Source organism: Musca autumnalis, unplaced genomic scaffold, assembly GCF_047663935.1.
Source record: "Musca autumnalis isolate F117 unplaced genomic scaffold, ASM4766393v1 scaffold_5, whole genome shotgun sequence".
In the NCBI taxonomy this organism is placed as follows: Eukaryota; Metazoa; Arthropoda; class Insecta; order Diptera; family Muscidae; genus Musca; species Musca autumnalis.
The window spans coordinates 16,050,298-16,073,208 of NW_027412088.1; the positions used below are offsets into that span (position 1 = coordinate 16,050,298).

General features: G+C 38.3%; 2 protein-coding genes across 2 annotated transcripts in view; both read left to right on the forward strand.

Moving 5' to 3' along the window:
- Positions 1 to 22,911, forward strand: part of MED23 (mediator complex subunit 23) — a 238,667-nt gene that overhangs the window by 161,137 nt on the left and 54,619 nt on the right. The gene's annotated exons all lie outside the window — the stretch shown is intronic.
- Qsox1 (Quiescin sulfhydryl oxidase 1) lies at positions 1,588 to 21,131 on the forward strand. The gene is made up of 2 exons (XM_073989872.1): positions 1,588 to 3,408; positions 20,218 to 21,131. The coding sequence occupies exons 1-2, from the start codon at positions 1,933 to 1,935 to the stop codon at positions 20,701 to 20,703; spliced, it is 1,962 nt and encodes a 653-aa protein (XP_073845973.1). The 5' UTR covers positions 1,588 to 1,932; the 3' UTR covers positions 20,704 to 21,131.

A 22,911-nucleotide genomic window follows, 5' to 3' on the forward strand; every position in this document is an offset into this window, starting at 1 on the left:
CAATTTTTAGTTGCTGTTCACACGCCAAGAAACCTTTTCGGCCAGGTAATCGGAGAATATTTTCGACATCGATTGAATCTTCTGACACTATGTGTCCACTTCTTCCAGGGACGCAAACCCGCGTCAAACATTCTTCAACGTCAGGTGTCTCACCTTCAATGGATTCTTCATGCAATATGTATCCACTTCTTCCAGGGGCATAATTTTCTCATCTTATTCAAAAGTCCCTTCATCTGCTCAGCTCCTAGGCTTTCGATTACAGGTTTCACAAAAATATTTTCAACTTTTCTTTTATAAAAACATATAACACAATAAAATTTCGCGATTGTTATTTACACAACTTATAAATAAACCAACTTCTTTTAATTCAACTAAATAAACGAATTCACATGAAACTTTTTACAAACTGATTTTAATTTGAAAAAAATAAAATTTGACAACAATTCCAAATATTTTATTTTTGGCCTACCCTATCAAAAAAACCCCTTGTATTCTGCTCGAAAATAATATCACTTTCGAAGTTTTGTGGCGAACTTTCGAATAATATCCGCACTTGGTATGGGGGAATTTGTTCTACCATGATTATGATATTTGAATATTTTACCCCCTGTTTTTGTAACTATTTTTTGTTCGTTCGTCTATATTCGTAATAATTTGGGCATCCATACCTCAGCCCCTAGATGTCATACAGACTGTGTATAGTTAAGAATTCCTCATTCAAAAATCAGCGTTCCACATTTGCGCTAAGGCGAGTAAATCGATTTACAAAATTTGACAATTCGTGTGAGAACAATAAAATTGTTTACAAAAACTGGGGGTTAAACTTTTGACAACTGCCTAAAGCTACAAAATGTTACTGAACAAAATTCCTTCAGTAAAAATTATAAGTTCTCAGTAACAGACTCAAACAGAAAAACTCAAAATTGTTCGAAGGCGATTTTTGAGGAAAATGGAAAGATTTTCTTTTATATTTCTATCAGAGGATGTAGATTTCGTCAAAAACTAACCCCATACAGTTTTTGTTAGAACAAATTGTTTATAAAATCGTGTTTATTCGCATTTTTAATTGAGTTGTTCTGTCAACAAACTCAATGTTAACAACATTGGTGAGAGCATTTCTTTGTCTTTACAATTCATTAGTCTATGCCCAGAAGTGACAAGGGAGTGTATAGGCAAACAAAATTATCCAAGATCATATCCAGAAATTTCCACTAAGCTACCAATGGCAAAAGAAACCTGGATCTGCCAACAATAAAATGAAAATCAATGTGAAAGAAATAAAATCATTTGTTTTATTTGCTAAAATACAAAGGGTCAATAAGCTGAACAAAAACAATAAAAATCAAGAAGATTTGACTAATAACAGACAACGAAAATCTATTATTAATTATCTTTCTGTTATATTTTAATTTTCTAATTATTCTTTTAATTTTCTGCTCTATATTTTTAAATTTTTAATCAGTTAAAAATATCTCGTGAATTTTGTTTAACGCCATCTACATATCATTTACACTGTACCAGCTGTTCGTTTTCAAACATGTGTTATCAACGTCCAGTGAATAGGTGGAGCTCTCGAGTGAAGAAGAAGTAATTGCTCCCCAATTGTTGTGGGGCCAAAAACGTAAATAGTAAGTAGTGAGTGTCGGTATTAACTGTGTGTGTTGTGTTTCTTTTACGGTAGACTGACAAATAGACGATACGCGGACGATTCGATACGGGAAATTGTGTCAATCACTAATCAGCAACGTCTTCAAAAAAACGAAATAAAGCAAAGTAAAAAAAGAAACCTATAAAATGAGAAAGGCGTGAAGTGAAATAGTTTCTTTAAAACACAGTGAGATTTTTTCAAAATTCCCCATTAGAATTTCTCCAGTACGACAAAACATTCACCAGCCAGCCAAGCATATCCAGCATATCCGCATATCCAGCAATATGCTGCGGCGGTCGGAAAACTTGTTTGGTGTCACCACTTTAGTTTTGGTGATTTCTTTGTTTTCATTTAACCGTCTAATCGATGCCGGAGTACCTCGATCCAGTTATGAAGCTCTAATGAAACAGGAATCCCAAGAATTGGGTCTCTACAATCACACAGACAAAGTTCGCATTTTAACAAATGTTAATTTTAAGGATGAAGTTCTTAATCGAAATCATTCAATTTTAGTAGAATTCTATAACAGTTATTGTGGTCATTGTCGAAAGTTTGCACCAACCTATAAGCTGTTGGCAGCAGAACTATATGATTGGCGTGAAATTGTTCCTATAGCTGCCATTGATTGTGCTGCAGAGGAGAATAATGGCATTTGCCGTGAATACGAAGTTATGGCCTATCCAACACTGAGATATTTCGGTCCAGGTTACAGTCCGTCGGAAAATGAAAATAACTATGGAAGCAAGATAATGACACAAAATAAGGAAGAAATTCGCAGTATATTGGCGGAATTTGTGGCAGCGGAAAATAAGACCAGCAACATGAGTTCATGGCCTGACTTTAAACCGCTAAAGGAATCACATACCTCCTCCATACCTGCCTTATTTGAAGGTTTGGATAGTTTGAAGAAATATGTAGTTGTTGTTTACGAACGAGAGAATACAACAGTTGGTATTGAGACAGTTTTACATTTTGTCAGATATCCCAATATCGCAGTAAAACACACTTCTAATTCCGAATTGGCTGCCAAATATCAAATTGATGGTTCACGTTATCGCATTGCCACCGTCAGCCGAGATGGATCCATTGTGCCATATGGTTCACTGCATGAGACATCTCTGTCGTACAAGGAAACAATTGAAAGCTTCCTTAAATCTCAACACATAACCGAAAAACCACCGAGTCATCACGACAACAATGCTTTGATGCGTACCTCCTCCTCCTCGATGCCACATGAATCAACACCTGAACATGAAGTTGCCAAAATTATCGATGAAGTTAAACGTAACAAACATATGGTCTATCAAGCCGATTTGGAAATGGCCATACGTGGTATTCTCTATAATGAAATACCCAAATCTTCTCACATTGGTGGTGAAAAGATGACTGCCCTGTTGCGCTTTATGAGTGTTTTGGAAAAATATAATCCTTTAAGCAATTCGGGTAGAGCATTACTAAAAGAATTAGCTTCGTTTACACGAAAACACAGTGAAGATTTGTCTGGTGGTGATTTTGAAAAGGAATTGCAACGTTTAGAAAAGCAGCTGGGTAAAGTATTCTCCTCACACCGCTTTGTTGGCTGTCAGGGATCAAGAACTGGCCTTAGAGGTTATACCTGTTCCCTGTGGCAGTTATTCCATTACATGAGTGTTCAAGCGGCCACCGAAGATAAAAGTGAAGATCCTTTGGAAGTTCTGCAGGCAATCCATGGTTACGTTAAGCATTTCTTTGGCTGTACTGAATGCGCGGAACATTTTCAGGTGAGTTGGAATTTTATTTTATTTTTTGTAAAGAACTTATAATAATGCTTTAAAATTTTTGTTAGGGATTTTGATTAGTATCAGATTAAAGCTTCGACCAGAACATATGATGTATTTTAGGATGTTTATGGTTTCATTACCAGGATCGTTCACCGGTGTTGTTGAGTTTTTTCGGCCATTTGCCGAGAAAAGAACAAATGTTGGCATAAATGGAATGCTCTACCAGCTGGCGGAAAAAATCTGAATTGTTTACCACAGTTAGATCTTTACGTCCTGATTACAAAAATATAAAGTTTGTTGGAGGGAGTCCATACTTCCCGAGATATGGGCCTCTTAAGTAAGAAAAAGATTTAAATAAAAAAAATTTGTTTTCGTGCCCTAAATTGGCTCCTGTCCATAGGAGAAAGTCTTAAATTCCCGGCCGAAGACTGGCTACTTAGAAAAAACTTAAAATTTAAAAAAATTTTCAGATTTTTTTCCGTCAGCTGGTAGAGTATTCAATTTGTTCCCAAATGTTTAATTTTTTTATGTTTGGTAAATAATTTCCTAACACACTCTCATAAGTTACACACTTAGGTGCATGATGCTATAAAACGGATTAACCAGTACCTAGAACATCTTGTTCCACCTTGTGGACCTTGATTGGGAGTCGGAACGTCTATTTAACCGTACGTAGGTTAGACTTACAAGCTCAGCAGTTTTCATTTTAAGGTCCGTTTAAATTTTCATCAATGTTTTGGACATCAACTCAGTTTGCACCGTAAAAGGGGGGCTTTTGATGAACCACCTTTTTTGATGGACCATATTCATCCAGACTCATAATAAGACCCAAACGTTTAATTTAATAATTTAACGGCTTAGCTAAGATCTTTAGTTTGGTTTGTATAAGAACATGTTCTTTCCTTAGAACACCTCCAAAGTTCTCTTTTTATACCCTCAGCATTTATGCTAACGAGGGTTCATCGAAATAATGGTTTTAAACCCCAAGTATGTTTGGACGAAATGTGTTTCAGACATTTTGGAGTCGATTGAGCAATGTCCGTCCGTCTGTCTGTCTGTCTGGTGGGCTGGAGCGCACGATAACTCTCGAACGGATGAACCGATTCGATTCAAATTTTGGCTTTCGTAATATTGTACCCAATTTAAGTTTAAGTTCCGGTTATTGTGCGCACAATAACTCTTGAGTTTAGGGTCATCTCTCGAATCGCTTTGATTTTTGTTTTAGCAACTTGTATTCACTGTCCTCTATACGACGCTGTAAGTTTCATCAGGGGCAAGTCCATACTTCCTGAAAAAATGGACTGAAAGTTGCAAAAAAAAAAACCCCATGACACCGTGTGAGGTGGTTGGAGCGCAAGATACCTCTCGAACGGATCTGCTGATTCGGTCCAAAATTTGGCCTTAGTAATATTTTGTCCAAACATAGTTTAAGTTTGAAGATAATCCATATCGGTCCACTCCTTCAGGTAACTCCCCCACAAAAGTTCAAAAATGTTCGGAAAAATTGTTCGTACGGTAAATCTTGAAGGGAGTGGCCGAATTGGTCTATACTTTACACATCCTAGTATATCTACCAGATATAGATCAGGTTCAAATATGGACTATATTTGTCCACTCCATCCGGTACCTCCCACACAAAATTTCGGATAAGTTCACTTTAAGACCTGATATCGAATCATTTTGATTTTTGTTGAAGCAACTTGCATTCGCTGCCTCAATTACGATGGTAAAAGTTTTTTTAGGGGCAAGTCCATACTTCTTAAGCAAACAGCCCGAAGAGTGTAAAAACCCCCTATGGGGGTTGGAGATCCACTTCCATAACGGTCAATGTCGATCTATTCCTTTAGTATCTCCTCCGCAATATTTTGATCTTTAATCCTAATCAACATTTTTGTCGGTTCAAACTCCCAAATTTTTTAAAACCACCTAAATACATACGCATTTTGGGAAAAATTGTTTCAATATACACAGCCTGAGGGTATATCTCTGTCGGCAAAGCCGACTGATACTTTTTTACTTGTTCAAAGAAGACTTAAAAACCCTTTAAATTTGACTACTGTCCATCGAAGACGTTTAAGAGGAATTTATCCTCTGTACTGAAAGAATCTTTGCCTCCTCATGTAGATGGTCCAATGAAGTCGTGTCTTCAGGCACCCTGTTACTGTTCTAAGGCGGCATTTTGACATGTTTAAATCTTTTTCCAATTCGTATCACATAATCCCGGGTACCAAACTGGAGCCACATAGTTTACCACAGACCGACCTCTCTTCCAAACTGTGCCGTCCATGTGGTGAAGAGAGTGTCTGTAGATTTTTTGGCGGAAATCTGCATATTCCTCGCGTGGAAAAGTGTGGTAAGATCGGTCAAACAGGAGTTCAGCCTTTCACAAATGACATCAGGACATGTACCTCACGCCAAGATCGGAGAGGTAGAGGTTAAACAGTTCCGGAGATATCAGTGAAATCGAACCTGTACGATTCACGTTTGCTGGCATCCTTTCCTGGCTTCAGTAGCGGGACCACCCTGCCTATTTCGGCAACGATGTCGGTGGCTAGTGACATGTGGAGAACTTTAGTGAGATACTCCACTCCCGGCTCATTTAGCTGTTTCAGCATTACCATGGAGATTCCATCAGGGCCCAACGCTTTGTATGATTTAGCGTTCCTGATGACATTCGCAACATCATCCACTGTAAATTGTTATGGTTCATCCTCGGCAGGAAGAGATCGAATGCGACGTAGTACTCTTCTCTTCACCCTGTCACTCCCGGGGTGCTGGACAAAAAACTTGCACACTTCTTCGGATCAGTCAGCGTAACTCGCCACATGTGACAGAGGCCATTGCACACAATTCACTAATTCCGGCTACAATGTTGCAACTCGTCAGATGATCTAGCCACTTGTTCCGCTATGCTCGTCGACCAACATGTTAACTTCCAGTGTCAGCTCCCTGGCCCTGGGGTCATTAGGGTTGGTTCGATGAAGCTCATCACGCTTAGAGAGACAGAAGCTCCACTTTAGCAGACTCTCTATTTATAATTGTTGTTGTTGTAATATATAATTGATGTTGCCTGGCCGGGGAATCGAACCCACGACCTCATGTGTGCAAGGCGGGTGTGCATACCATTGCACCACGGTGGAACCCAATTGTTGTTGTTGTAGCAGCATTTAAACCTTCGTAGAAGTATAGGTTTAATGCTGGGTTGGCAGCCGCTGGCCGAAATACTATGGTTCCTGGTCAATCCGGTACGATAGAACTTGCTGCCGTGGTATTGTCTATTTATAGTAGACTCCTTTAGTGGCTCTTCTATTCGCAGAAGAGCCTTTTATACAGTCTTCTATTTTAAAAACAGCCCTTCAGGAGGTTTTGAATTTGCAGAAGACCTCTGTGAGGTTTTCTATTTATAGAAGACCCATTTAGGAGGTCTTCTAATTGTAGAAGACCCCTTGTGGGAGATATTAAATTTTTAGAAGGCCTCATTAGGAGGTATCCTATTTGAAGAAGACTCATTTAGAAGGTTTTCTTTTTGAGGAAGACCCCTTAAAGAAGTCTTCTGTTTATAGAAGGTCACTTTAGGAGGTTTTCAGGTTTTAGGCGGCTGGAAAATTGAACAGAAAATATATTTTAATTGTTTGATTTTCCAACGCCTCAACATGAAGCGAAGGTACAATGTACGAAAATTATTTGCAATAGTCCCTTTCGTAGTCCCTCACATAGACAAGTCTTAAGCAACCTATGAGATGCACCCACTCCCGACATTTATTGATGCACATCCAACTTTATCCCGGCACAGTTCAAAAGAATCCGCAGCAGGCTTTCCGGGATATGCTGGTTCCCCAACACAGGAAAACTATACAAATACAAACATATGTACACTAATGTGGCTGCCGTTGCCCCGAACGCTGATGTAGTGTCTTGCAACCGTGAGAGTAGGTGCCATACAGTGAGTTTTGTTGTAGTTGTAGCAGCATAAAAAGCTAAGTTGAAGCATAGATTTGATGCTCGGTTGGCAGCCACTGGCCAAAACACTATGGTTTCGAATTAATCCGGTACGAAAGAACCCGCTGACGGGGGATTGTGAATTTGGTAGGCGAACTGTTTAGCTTGCGCTCCTGCCAAAAGTTGTGGATCTCTTCCACATTTACGCTCACTGGCCAAAACACTATGGTTTCGTGTCAATCCGGTAGGAAAGAACCCGCTGCCGTGGTAATTTAGTAGGCGAGATGATCAGCTTGCGTTCCTGCCAAAAGTTGTGGATCTCTTCCACATTTAAGCCCTTTGCAATTACAGTGCAATCATCCGCACAAGACACCAGTTTTATCTGTCCAGTGGTGCTGGAAGCTTTGGAAGGTAAAAATTGAATAGCTCTGTGTTATTGGTATGATGTCTTATGCCCGTTTGTCACCAGATTGTCGCAGGGCATGTAAGTAAGATTACCAGTACGATTATGAATATCAACTCCCCATGAGTTTCCTCACTCTCTATTTAAGTTGCAATGACAGAGAGACACAACTCATGGGGGAGATTACATTCATGATCGGGCATAACGTATCGATAACATTTTATTGTGCTGTTGGGACGATATTATGTTCGCTTTCTTCAAATATGGTCCACTGGCGCTGCACAACACAAACCGGTCTATTTCTTTGTTTGATGTTTGTATTTGGTAAAGTATCTTATCTTCAATACTTTCTATAGGGCGGGTATTGTAGAGATAAGATTTATACATCTTCCACAATATCTGGTCTACTAGTTAATCTAATTTCAGCCGTTCGAAGTTATCAGGCCGTGTATGATGACTATTATCAGTAACTGCCTTAAGAATTATCAAATTAAGCATTCTAATAATGAAGTTTTGTTTGTAGTATTCTGTCGAACTCCATAGATGGGGAAGGAGTCATCTATACTGAGATTATCTGCTTACACAAGATCACAACAACTGGCGCGACTACTAATTTTCAATCCCACGGCAGCGGGTTCTTACGTACCGGATTGACCCGAAACCAAAAATGTTTCGGCCAGCGGCTGCCAACCCAGCATTATATGCTGCTACAACAACAACAACTAATTTTGTAACTTGCCAAGGGCGGCCAATGTTGTTAACCTTCCTTCAAGTGGAAATTTCCTGATTCCTAAATCTCTCACTTAATGTATGTGGAATGGTAGATATATTTAATCTACGAAGGTTGAAGTGACTCCATGCTTCAGTAGGATCGTTTTAAAATACGAGACATTCATTTAAAAGTCTTAAATCCCGAGTAAAGACTGGCCACTCAAGAAACTTAAACGAACAAAACCAGAGCTTCTAAGCAGGCCAGGCTGTGGTTGTACACGTATAAATTACCTGTACAATTTTTTAAAACAAAAACATGAAAAAACATCCTCAACTTTTTGCGTTTTGCAGGTTCTGGAACAACATCATTCACAGTTATTAATTGCACTTTCAGTCGTGTTCTGTCTCTAGAAGATGGCAGAGAAAAATCTCGATTGGAAAATGATGTGTGCAACTAACATTATCTTCCTCAAGATTCCAACATCCATTGAAATGTTATCAATAAATAAAGCAAGTACTTCACTTAGAGATAATAAGAATTCTTTGTTGTTCCCTTCCCCCCATTTCTCCGTCATCGACATTATCTGCGTTTTAAACATTTTATTACTTTTTTGTACGGTTTTTACATATAACAGAGAGCTAATGATAATTGCCTATTCCACAACCGCAACATTATAATTACCATACTAGGGAAGCGCAGAAAAAAGCGATAATTCAATTGTTTTCGATTCAATTTTTTACTAAATAAAAAGTCAAAGTGTTTTGCATTTTTGCTGTATTGGCTTATTATGACTCTCGTGCTGTCTGGCCCGGTTGCCTGGCTGCCTACTTCTATCTATCTGTGCTGTTAGTATTGACCTTCGTCATACAATCATCGTGTACATTTCTCTCCGCTCCGCAACGCCAAACCAGGTGATCACCGTCCATAACTTTTCTACAACGATTTTAAGACACCGTTTCGTCATAGCTTTCACTTGCGCTTTAGCTGGCACAAATCGTTGATTCTTTCTTTGTTATGGTTGTTGTTTTTGTATTTTTCCTAATTCAATTATCAAGCTCAAGCTGTTGTTGTCATTGTTTGCCGGCGATGGTTGCTTAACCATATTCTAGGGAAATTTATTTTATTCTAAAAATACAATAAATTCAAGTTGAATATCATTTTTCTTTCTTTTCTAAAGAAATGAGGAGCTAGAGACACTTTTCAAAACCAGGAAGTTAAACAAAATGGTTTTAAAAGTCTAGCTTGTACTTATTTTTGTATTTTCTCTTGTGTTTGTGTTTTTTTTTTAGCATTCTGTACTGAATGACAATCATCAACAGCGCAATTATTCTGTTGGTTAACAATTGTTTTGTGTTGATATTGAAACATCAACAAGAACCAACCACATTTCTGTACAAACCATAATATAAAAGCTCATTTATTTTGGCAACAATGATGACTTGTATAAACACAACTATGATAGCGAAAATTTGTTGTTTTGATTAAAAAATTGAAATGAAAATAGAATACAGTAGACAAGTCAATAGCATCGTCAGTAGTTAATACGAATTCTGAAAAATTCTTAAATGAAAAGAAGAGGTTCGTTACCAGGGCCGTCCACCGGTGTTGTTGAGTGTTGAATTTCTTTTCGGTCATTGCGAACACACGAGCCGAAATAGTTTTGCACAAAAAGAATTTTGTGCTGGTCATGTTAATAATTCCCTAACACACTCATAAGTTACACACAAAGGTGCATGATGCAATAAAAGAGATTAACCAGTACCTACAACATCTTGTTGTTGTGATTAGGAGACTATAACGGAACGTATATTCATGAAGCCGTAGTTAGACCCTGTAGACCCTTTCTGAAACAAAAGGGTTCTTTTGTAGATCCTTTCTGAAAGAAAGGGTGCTTCTATAGCCCTTTCAAAAAGAAAGGGTGCTTCAATAGGCCCTTTTAAAAAGAAAGGGTGCTTCTATAGACCCATTCAAATAGAAATGGTGCTTCAATAGACCCTTTCAAAAAGAAAGGGTGCTTCTATAGACCCTTTCAAAAAGAAAGGGTGCTTCTATAGACCCTTTCAAAAAGAAAGGGTGCTTCTATAGTGTTGTACTCTTACGTTTGAGTAAAAGATTTAGTTGTGCTTTTATGTTGTAAATAAAAGACTTATTGATAAATTAACAAACTTAAGCAAGATTTATTCTGTTTAATTCTGGAAACTGAAAATACGTTACAATTGAGTTGCGTGTTACTACTTGTGGTGTAATACAATGACTGTGTTGTCTGAATGACTGAAAGAGACTGACTGAGTGAGAAAGAGTATAGCATGAGGGTAGCAAGTGTGTGTGTGTGTATGTATAATAACAATGATGCCTAGTTTCTGATTGTTTACAGTAGAACCCTAACATCTCCCTTTTTGAGACTTCTCGGGGGTCCGGGATACTGGCTGTACAGGGTTTCTTCGAGAAGTGATGCGTTGTGGGTGCATAACCGGTGATGATGGTGGAGTTGTGAAATCTTCTTCCATTGGTGGACTAATGTTGAAGTCTTCTAGTAGGATTTGAAGAGGAAGATTATCATTTTGCTCTGCAGGTACATTTTGATCGGTTTCTCTTGCTCGGAGTTGATCTGCGTGAGATCTCACAAGAATTTGTCTCTTATCCACTTGAATGAGAGTGTTGTAGGTAACATTTCCCACTTTGTTGATAATTTCACCTGGAACCCAGTAGCTTTTATTACCTTTGAAGTGTTTAGCGTAGACAAGATCTCCAGTGATGAAATTTCGTTGTTTTGTACCATGTTTCCGGTTGTATTGTTTCTCCATTTGAATGTTTCTCTCTCTGCTCGCTGGTGGAGGCTTTGTTATTAAATCAAAAACTGTTCTCATTTTTCGACCTAGGAATGATTCCGCTGGAGAGAGTTCATTAGGTGAGTTTTTGTTCGGTGTTGAACGATACACTTCTAAGAATGTTTGTAGTGCATTAGATGCCGTCTCCTTTCCCTCTGATTTTTTTAAAGATCGTTTGAGAGTATCGACGAATCTTTCTGCTTGACCATTGGAACTTGGGTGATATCGAACTGTTCGTGTGTGTTTGATTCCTCGTTGAGAACACCAATTTTCAAAATCCGCTGAGGAAAATTGTGTTCCATTGTCGGATACGATTTGTTCAGGATTTCCAAACTGTGAACAATAAGTTGTTAGTAACCTTAATGTTGCTGCGGTCGTGGTTGATGAAGTTTCATATATGACGGGATATTTGGAATATGAATCCACTATTACGAGGTAGTAAATGCTTTTTACAGGACCTGCGTAATCTATGTGAACACGTTCGAGAACGCGTGTTGTTGTGGGCCAAGGACAAAGGTTGGTTTTGATGGGACTTTTTGCTGCGAGTTGGCAATTGTTGCATTTCTTGACGTAAGTCTCTATGTCCTTGTCTATGTTTGGCCAATATACGTAGCTGCGTGCGATAGATTTGCTTCTTTCTGTTCCTATGTGTCCGCGATGCAGTTGTTTGAGAATTTGTTTTCTGTAGCATTCGGGTACTATTATGCGCGTATTGAACATAAGACAATCATCTGTTATTGATATTGAATCTTGCCTGTTGAAATATGGAAGAATTGAAGAATCTATGCTGTTTTTGTTTTCTGGCCAGCCGTTGTATACGTAGTTTGAGACTGTTTGTAAGGTTGAATCCTTTTTGGTTGCATCCTGTATCATTTTGAAGCTAACTGGCAGTGTTGATACGGCGTCTGTGATGTCATATCTTATGTCGTTTTCTAGGTTGATTGAAGCTATGATGTACTCGTCTGATGGTTTTTCATGTGCGCTTATCAATCTTGACAGAACGTCTGCATGTCCAAAATCCTTTGTATTGGTATACTTTATATCGAAATCGTAGGTGAGAAGGATGAGAGCCCAACGTTGTAACCTGTTCGCGGTGTAGACCGGAATACCTTTTTTGGAACCAAATATGGTGAGCAATGGCTTATGGTCGGTATGTAGGGTGAATTTTCTTCCGAAAATCATTTTGTGGAAACGTTGTACGGCGAAAACTAGTGCTAGTCCTTCTTTTTCGATTTGACTGTAATTTCGCTCCGTTGGAGTAAGTGATCTGGAGACGTGATGAATGGCTTTGACACTGTTGTCTGGGTAAGTATGGTATATTACCGCTCCGATGCCATGTGATGATGCGTCCGCTGCAATGTGAATTGGCAATGCTGGATTGTAATGAGTTAGTAGTAAATCCGATGTTAGAATGCGTTTGAATTCGTTGAGAGATTGTTGACATTCTTTGGTCCAAATGAATTTGTGATCTTTTTTTAAGAGATCATCTAGTGGTTTTCGGATGTTTCTCATGTTGTAGACATACTTTCCATAGTGGTTTATGGAGCCTAGTAAAGATCGTACTTCTGAAATGTTTTCAGGGACCTTCAGGTTCTGTATTGCAAGAATTTTATCTGGATCAGGTCGTATGCCATTTTTATCTATGATTTGACCTAGATACTTGATTGATGGTTTGAAAAATTGACATTTTTCGAATTTGAGTTTGAACCCGTAATCTTGAATTTTCTGTAATAACAAATTAAGATTAGTTTTGTGATCGTTAAGAGATCTACTTGCCAAGACTATGTCGTCTATGTACGCTCGTGCTCCTTGGATGCCTGTGCATAGCTCATCCATGATTCGCTGGAAGGATCCTGGTGCTGATTTTATACCTGGAGTGAGGCGATTAAATCTGTATAACCCTTTGTGAGTATTAATAGTTAGCAAGTCTTTGCTTTGATCGTCGACTTCTACTTGTAGATATGCGTCAGAGAGATCCAAATGACTAAATATCATACAATCGTGACAATCTGAGAGAATTTCTTCAGGAGTGGGCAGAGGATACTGATTTGGTTCAATTGAATTGTTGAGACCCGTGGAATAGTCTGCACAAATTCTAATTTTCCCATTCCTTCTACTCACGACTATTGGCGCTGCAAATTTTGAAGAATTGACTGGTGTGATGATATTTGCTTTTTCAAGTCTATCTAGCTCTGTTTCTATTTCTGTTCTCACGGCATATGGTACTGGGCGTTTTGCAATGAATGTTTCTTTTGCGTCTGGAAGAAGTTTAATATGCACTTTGGTTTTTGTACAAAGGCCAAGACTGCTGTTGTCGAAAACAGGTTTGAACTTGCTTCTCAGGTTTGATATGTATTCATCGTTTGATATTTGGCGACACCAAGCTGAAATTGGTTTGTCCCAAAGGTTAAAACTTTGTATCCAGTCGATACCCATTATGTTTAAGTTATCGATTTCCGTGACGTAACATTGTAGAGTTAGCGTTTTGTCTGATACCGTTGTGTTGCATTGACACTTTCCGATTAGGCTGATGCTGTTGGAATTCACGTCTGTTGCAGTATCATTTGTTTTGTGTACGTGAGGCTTACCTATGTATTCCCATGTTGATCGTGATATGATTGAAATATCGGATGCTGTGTCGATTTGTAATTTGACTTGTTTCTTGTTTATTTCCACGGTGGTATATTTTCGCAATTGTTGAAATTGGAGTTGCTTTGAAGAGAATACAGCGTTGGCGTTGTATTTTGTTTTGTCCGACTTGACTGCAGTTTTGTCTGTAGTGGACTTGCCTCGTTTTGCGCTTTTGCAAAAGTTATCCTTGTGACCTGTCTGCTGACACTTTGAACATTTATGATTTTTAAATGGACAGTATTTTGAGTAATGCATGTCTCCGCATAACCAGCAGGGCGTTTTAGGAATTTTATGGGAATGCTTGTTGTTGTTCTTGGCGAATTTCTTGACTGCGCATATTGATTGCGATTGATGCTCGATCAATGTATTGTCTGTTTTCAAATCCATGAGTCGTTGAGTTTCATCTACAAGCGTGTCTAGAGTTGTGGAGTCCTTTGCTTCGTCTAGCAATTTGAGTACACGTAAGCGAATGTCGTTGTCTTTGCTTGATTGTAAACCTAAGACATAGATTAGACACTTGAATTGATCCACTTGCATTTCATTTAGCTTGAAGAGTTCGCACTGTAAGTTGACTCTACCGGCGTATTCCTTATAGTCTTCTCCTTCAAGTTTTTTCATTTGCAAACACTTGTAGCGTTGAGACACTTGAGTTTCTACCTTACCAAATAGTTTGTTAAGTTTCTCCAGGGTGTCTTTGAGACTCATTTCTGTTGGATTCTTTGGAAGAACGTAGTTCCTGAATCTTTCGTGAACACTGTTTGACATCTTTCTCCAGAGTAACGCAACTTTGTCATGATCGTCCAGAGATTGGGCTTCTTTTTCGAAGACATGTTGGTAGCGATTGTACCACGCTTGAAAAATTAATCCGCTTTCCGGTTCATAAACGAAGTCTGTCATGGAATGTGAAAGAGATTCCATCAATGCTGCTTTTGAAGTGCTGGGACTCGTAGCATCTTTGGTGTTTCCAGTACTCTGTGCTTGAAGTAGATTTGTTAATTGTTGCAGTAACTGCGTTTGAAGATTCATAGCCGCTTGCTGGTCAGCTAGTAATTTCACAATGTTCTCGCTTGACATTTTATGTGCAGTTGATTTTTGCGTAGATGAATTGAAATTAAAGAATTTATTTCTTTATTCACCGTCCTCGTCGCCAGTTGTTGTACTCTTACGTTTGAGTAAAAGATTTAGTTGTGCTTTTATGTTGTAAATAAAAGACTTATTGATAAATTAACAAACTTAAGCAAGATTTATTCTGTTTAATTCTGGAAACTGAAAATACGTTACAATTGAGTTGCGTGTTACTACTTGTGGTGTAATACAATGACTGTGTTGTCTGAATGACTGAAAGAGACTGACTGAGTGAGAAAGAGTATAGCATGAGGGTAGCAAGTGTGTGTGTGTGTATGTATAATAACAATGATGCCTAGTTTCTGATTGTTTACAGTAGAACCCTAACATATAGACCCTTTCAAAAAGAAAGGGTGCTTCTATAGACCCTTTCAAAAAGAAAGGGTGCTTCTATAGACCCTTTCAAAAAGAAAGGGTGCTTCTATAGACCCTTTCAAAAGGAAAGGGTGCTTCTATAGACCCTTTCAAAAAGAAAGGGTGCTTCTATAGACCATTTCAAAAAGAAAGGGCGCTTCTATACAGCCATTTGGAAAGAAGGGGCGCTTCTATACAGCTTTTCGGAAAGAAAGGGCGCTTCTATACAGCCTTCCGGAAAGAAAGGATGCTTCTATAGATGGTTTCTGAAAGAAAGGGTATTTCTATAGACCTTTTCTGATAGAAAGGATGATTCTTTAGACCCTTTTAAAAAGAAAGGGTGCTTCTATAGGCCCTTTCTAATAGAAAGGGTGCTTCTATAGACCCTTTCAAAAAGAAAGGGTGCTTCTATAGACCCTTTCAAAAAAAGGGTGCTTCCATAGACCCTTTCAAAAAGAAAGGGTGCTTCTATAGACCCTTTCAAAAAAAGGGTGCTTCCATAGACCCTTTCAAAAAGAAAGGGTGCTTCTATAGACCCTTTCAAAAAGAAAGGGTGCTTCTATAGACCCTTTCAAAAAGAAAGGGCGCTTCTATACAGCCATTCGGAAAGAAAGGGCGCTTCTATACAGCTTTTCGGAAAGAAAGAGAGCTTCTATACAGCCTTTCGGAAAGAAAGGGTGCTTCTATAGATGGTTTCTGAAAGAAAGGGTATTTCTATAGACCCTTTCTGATAGAAAGGATGATTCTTTAGACCCTTTCTGATAGAAAGGATGATTCTTTAGACCCTTTCTGATAGAAAGGATGATTCTTTAGACCCTTTTAAAGAGAAAGGGTGCTTCTATAGACCGTTTCTAATAGAAAGGATGCTTCTATAGACCCTTTCTAAAAGAAAGGGTGCTTCTATAGACCCTTTCAAAAAAAAGGGTGCTTCCATAGACCCTTCCAAAAAGAAAGGGTGCTTCTATAGACCCTTTCAAAAAAAGGGTGCTTCCATAGACCCTTTAAAAAAGAAAGGGTGCTTCTATAGACCCTGTCAAAAAAAGGGTGCTTCCATAGACCCTTTCAAAAAGAAAGGGTGCTTCTATAGACCCTTTCTGATAGAAAGGGTGCTTCTATAGACCCTTTCTGATAGAAAGTGTGCTTCTATAGACCCTTTCAAAAAGAAAGGGTGCTTCTATAGACTCTTTCTGATAGCAAGGGTGCTTCTATAGACCCTTTCAAAAAGAAAGGGTGCTTCAATATGCGCTTTCAAAAAGAAAGGGTGCTTCTATAGACCCTTTCTAAAAGAAAGGGTGCTTCTATAGACCCTTTCTAAAAGAAAGGGTGTTTCTATAGACCCTTTCTAAAAGAAAGGGTGCTTCTATAGACCCTTTCTAAAAGAAAGGGTGCTTCTATAGACCCTTTCTAAAAGAAAGGGTGCTTCTACAGACCCTTTCTAAAAAAAGGGTGCTTCTATAGACCTTTTCTAAACGAAAGGTTGCTTCTACAGACCCTTTCTAAAAGAAAGGGTGCTTCTACAGACCCTTTCTAAAAGAAAGGGTGCTTCTATAGACCCTTTCTAAAAGAAAGGGTGCTTCTATAGACCCTTTCAAAAAGAAAGGGTGCTCTATAGACCCTTTCTAAAAGAAAGGGTGCTTCTACAGACCCTTTCTAAAAGAAAGGGTGCTTCTACAGACCCTTTCTAAAAGAAAGGGTGCTTCTATAGACCCTTTCTAAAAGAAAGGGTGCTTCTATAGACCCTTTCTAAAAGAAAGGGTGTTTCTATAGACCCTTTCTAAAAGAAAGGGTGCTTCTATAGACCCTTTCTAAAAGAAAGGGTGCTTCTATAGACCCTTTCTAAAAGAAAGGGTACTTCTATAGACCCTTTCTAAAAGAAAGGGTGCTTCTATAGACCCTTTCTAAAAGAAAGGGTGCTTCTACAGACCCTTTCTAAAAAAAAGGTGCTTCTATAGACCCTTTCTAAACGAAAGGTTGCTTCTACAGACCCTTTCTAAAAGAAAGGGTGCTTCTACAGACCCTTTCTAAAAGAAAGGGTGCTTCTATAGACCCTTTCTAAAAGAAAGGGTGCTTCTATAGACCCTTTCAAAAAGAAAGGGTGCTTCTACAGACCCTTTCTAAAAGAAAGGGTGCTTCTACAGACCCTTTCTAAAAGAAAGGGTGCTTCTACAGACCCTTTCTAAAAGAAAGGGTGCTTCTATAGACCCTTTCTAAAAGAAAGGGTGCTTCTATAGACCCTTTCAAAAAGAAAGGGTGCTCTATAGACCCTTTCTAAAAGAAAGGGTGTTTCTATAGACCCTTTCTAAAAGAAAGGGTGCTTCTATAGACCCTTTCTAAAAGAAAGGGTGTTCTATAGACCCTTTCTAAAAGAAAGGGTGCTTCTATAGACCCTTTCTAAAATAAAGGGTGCTTCTACAGACCCTTTCTAAAGAAAGGGTGCTTCTATAGACCCTTTCTAAACGAAAGGTTGCTTCTATAGACCCATTCAAGAAAAGGGTGCTTCTATAGACCCTTTCAAAAAGAAAGGGTGCTTCTATAGACCCTTTCAAAAAGAAAGGGTGCTTCTATAGACCCTTTCAAAAAGAAAGGGTGCTTCTATAGACCCTTTCTGATAGAAAGGGTGCTTCTATAGACCCTTTCAGATAGAAAGGGTGCTTCTATAGACCCTTTCTGATAGAAAGGGTGCTTCTATAGACCCTTTCTGATAGAAAGGGTGCTTCAATAGACCCTTTCTGATAGAAAAGGTGCTTCTATAGACCCTTTCTGATAGAAAGGGTGCTTCTGTAGACCCTTTCTGACAGAAAGGGTGCTTCTATAGACCCTTTCTGATAGAAAGGGTGCTTCTATAGGCCCTTTCTAAAAGAAAGGGTGCTTCTATAGACCCTTTCTGAAAGAAGGGGTGCTTCTATAAACCCTTTCTGATAGAAAGGGTGCTTCTATAGGCGCTTTCTAAAAGAAAGGGTGCTTCTATAGACCCTTTCTGAAAGAAAGGGTGCTTCTATACAACCTTTCTAAACGAAAGGGTGTTTCAATAGACTCTTTCAAAAAGAAAGGGTGCTTCTATAGACCCTTTCTGAAATAAAGGGTGCTTCTATAGACCCTTACTGAAATAAAGGGTGCTTCTATAGACCCTTACTGAAATAAAGGGTGCTTCTATAGACCCTTTCTGAAAGAAAGGGTGCTTCTATACAACCTTTCTAAACGAAAGAGTGTTTCAATAGACTCTTTCAAAAAGAAAGGGTGCTTCTATAGACCCTTTCTGAAATAAAGGGTGCTTCTATAGACCCTTACTGAAATAAAGGGTGCTTCTATAGACCGTTACTGAAATAAAGGGTTCTTAGTAGGCCCTTTCTGAAAGAAATTGTGCTTCAGTAAACCCTTTCTGAAAGAAATGGTGCTTCTATTGACCCTTTCTGAAATAAAGGGTGCTTCTATAGACCCTTTCTGAAAGATAGGGTGCTTCTGTAGACCCTTTCTGAAATAAAGGGTGCTTCTATAGCCCCTTTCTGAAATAAAGGGTGCTTCTAGAGAGCCTTTCTAAAAGAAAGGGTGCTTCTATAGACTCTTTCAAAAAGAAAGGGTTCTTCTATAAAACCTTTCTGAAATAAAGGGTGCTTCTATAGACCTTTTCTGAAAGAAAGGGTTCTTTAGTAGGCCCTTTCTGAAAGAAATTGTGCTTCAGTAAACCCTTTCTGAAAGAAATGGTGCTTCTATAGACCCTTTCTGAAATAAAGGGTGTTTCTATAGACCCTTTTTGAAAGATAGGGTGCTTCTATAGACCCTTTCTGAAATAAAGGGTGCTTCTATAGTCCTTTTCTGAAATAAAGGGTGCTTCTATAGACCCTTTCTGAAAGAAAGATTTTCTTCGTTCGATTTTTCATCAACGTTCGGTTTGCGCTGTAAGAGAGTTTTTGTTGAACCATATTTTTTAATTGACCATATTCATCCATTCTCATAAGTTCAAAACATTTAATTTGATGATTCAACGGTTGAGCTTAGATCGTGGTAATTTGGTGGGCGACCTTTAGAGTGCGGGTCTCTTTGGCAAGGTAGCAAAATTTCAGTATAGATGCGTCGTTTACCTCCATCTATGAAGTTGAGCAGATTATTGAATTTAGTGGAAAAAGATAATTTCGTTGTTTAAATGTGGGTGTCAACCTTATCAATGACCGTTATTCTCAGATAACCCGGGACAGGTTAGTTATCTTGGTTCGGTTTAGACACTCAAGGCTTCTGCAGCTATGATCTACCAATTAAGGAGATTTTATTATATCCAATGTTAGTTAAGGTTTCTGCAAAGTTTTACCATCTGTAAAAGTTTAAATTTCTCCAGTGGAAATACTTCTAATATCTTTGATCCTCGCTTAAGGATACGATACTGATATATGGTTTGGCTGTGTTAGTGAAATCGTGGCAGAATGTTGATGTTCCTCAGAAAAAATTGGTTTAGTCTACTGGGCACACACAGCCAACACTATTCCGTCTTTCTTGTTTGGACTCGTGGAAGTTAGATACATTTTGCCTATCAACTAATTGACCTCCTTTTTATGAGGCGGAAGGTCAATCAGTTTCATCTAATGATCAATGCACTGTGTCGTGAGGACTCTTCCGACAAATGTCATCAACGTCGGGAATTAGCCGCGAATGGTATGCATTGAGGAGTGTAGACCATCGGGAACGCAGTTGATTTTAACCCTTGTAGATCGCTATCACTTTAGCTTGTTGTAGTTTCATGGATAAGGAAAACTTACCATATTAATTTTCTGTTGCTACATATCACCTATTGATCACTCACCATCTATTATTTTGTTATCTTTTAGGAAATGGCAAAAAGACGTCACATTTTCAATAATCCTACCAAAGACGATGCTGTCTTATGGTTATGGGCTGCTCACAATGAAGTCAATCAACGTCTAGCTGGTGATGATACGGAAGATCCAAAATTCCCAAAAATTCAATTCCCAACTGCTTCTAGTTGTCCACAGTGTCACAAATCAACATCATCTTCTTCCTCTGCACCGGACTGGGATAAGGAACATGTTTTAAAATTCCTAAAAAATATTCACAATCCTGAATTTGTTAATCGTTATGGTGTGGAAGATCATGAAATGTTACCTCCGACATTGGATAAATTACGACAGAAACGAATGATTGGCAATGTATTCTCCGAAATGGACATGGGTATGGGCATGTTATTGTATGGATTCTGTATTGTAATGCTGGTGGTGGCATTTAAATTGTTTGCTGTGAAAAAGGGTGGCTATCGTAAAAAACCCTATGGTCATGATATGCTGGGCAAAGTGTAACACCCTGCATCCAACCCATGCTTGCCCCCAATTCGACGAAGTAATCATTTACCGATTACTGCTATTTTGATCTAGTTAAAGACAAAGTTTCCAAAAAGAAACTTTTTTGCATAATTCCATTTTTCCATGTATTCCTTTTCTTTTTCTACGAATTTCTGTATATAAATCTTTTCAAGAAAAATTGCAAAAAAAGAAACAACATGTATAGTTGTGTAACGTATAAAGTTATAATCGAAATGTATATGTATTTGTTTTCCATTTTAGATGAACGTTATATTTATTTTTATTATCATATCCTTAACTCGTATCATGTTAATTTTTTTATACAAAAAAAAACTGTAGTTACTTTTAGAAATGTATAGACGACAAAGCAAAGCGCATATATAAATAACATTCAATAAATAAATTTTACAAAATTGCCAACACTAGTTTGACTAGTTTGTGTTTTTTAGTTTTGTTTTTTTGCTGCTACACCACAAACATGTTCCCACCCATACGCCCCATGGAGATAAATGTGAACTTGTTAACTTGAGAATAAACACAATTTGTTTTTTGTTTTGCCTGTTGCAGTAGCGATTGTAGTTTACACTACTCTTGTTTAACTATTGTTTGAGTATTGAAGCTGTTGTTAACAACACACATACTTACATTGTTTGAAGAAAATGAATTATTGAACATTTTGTGAAAGTTGTAAAAAAGTTTAAAGTGATGGGGGGAATATTATTTAGGTTGTGAGGAGTTTCAACAAAATAGACGATTATGATGTCAAAATTTCAAAAGATGGTACTGAAGGTATATCTCCTAGCCAAATTAGCTCAATAAGACCTATAGGGCCTATAAGGGACTATAGAACACCAGAAAGGATCTCTAGAAGCATCCTTTGTTTCAGAGAGGGTCTATAGAAGCACCCTTTGTTTCAGAAAGAGTCTATAGAAGCACCCTTTGTTTCAGAAAGGGTCTACAGAAGCACCATTAGAAGCACCCTTTCTTTCAAAAGGGTCTAGAGAAGCAACCTTTCTTTCAAAAGGGGTATATAGAAGCACCCTTTCTTTCAGCAAGGGTCTATATAAGCACCCTTTGTTTCGAAAAGGTTCTAAAGAAGCACCCTTTGTTTCGAAAAGGTTCTAAAGAAGCACCCTTTGTTTCGAAAAGGTTCTAAAGAAGCACCCTTTGTTTCGAAAAGGTTCTAAAGAAGCACCCTTTGTTTCGAAAAGGTTCTAAAGAAGCACCCTTTGTTTCGAAAAGGTTCTAAAGAAGCACCCTTTGTTTCGAAAAGGTTCTAAAGAAGCACCCTTTGTTTCGAAAAGGTTCTAAAGAAGCACCCTTTGTTTCGAAAAGGTTCTAAAGAAGCACCCTTTGTTTCGAAAAGGTTCTAAAGAAGCACCCTTTGTTTCGAAAAGGTTCTAAAGAAGCACCCTTTGTTTCGAAAAGGTTCTAAAGAAGCACCCTTTGTTTCGAAAAGGTTCTAAAGAAGCACCCTTTGTTTCGAAAAGGTTCTAAAGAAGCACCCTTTGTTTCGAAAAGGTTCTAAAGAAGCACCCTTTGTTTCGAAAAGGTTCTAAAGAAGCACCCTTTGTTTCGAAAAGGTTCTAAAGAAGCACCCTTTGTTTCGAAAAGGTTCTAAAGAAGCACCCTTTGTTTCGAAAAGGTTCTGAAGAAGCACCCTTTGTTTCGAAAAGGTTCTAAAGAAGCACCCTTTGTTTCGAAAAGGTTCTAAAGAAGCACCCTTTGTTTCGAAAAGGTTCTAAAGAAGCACCCTTTGTTTCGAAAAGGTTCTAAAGAAGCACCCTTTGTTTCGAAAAGGTTCTAAAGAAGCACCCTTTGTTTCGAAAAGGTTCTAAAGAAGCACCCTTTGTTTCGAAAAGGTTCTAAAGAAGCACCCTTTGTTTCGAAAAGGTTCTAAAGAAGCACCCTTTGTTTCGAAAAGGTTCTAAAGAAGCACCCTTTGTTTCGAAAAGGTTCTAAAGAAGCACCCTTTGTTTCGAAAAGGTTCTAAAGAAGCACCCTTTGTTTCGAAAAGGTTCTAAAGAAGCACCCTTTGTTTCGAAAAGGTTCTAAAGAAGCACCCTTTGTTTCGAAAAGGTTCTAAAGAAGCACCCTTTGTTTCGAAAAGGTTCTAAAGAAGCACCCTTTGTTTCGAAAAGGTTCTAAAGAAGCACCCTTTGTTTCGAAAAGGTTCTAAAGAAGCACCCTTTGTTTCGAAAAGGT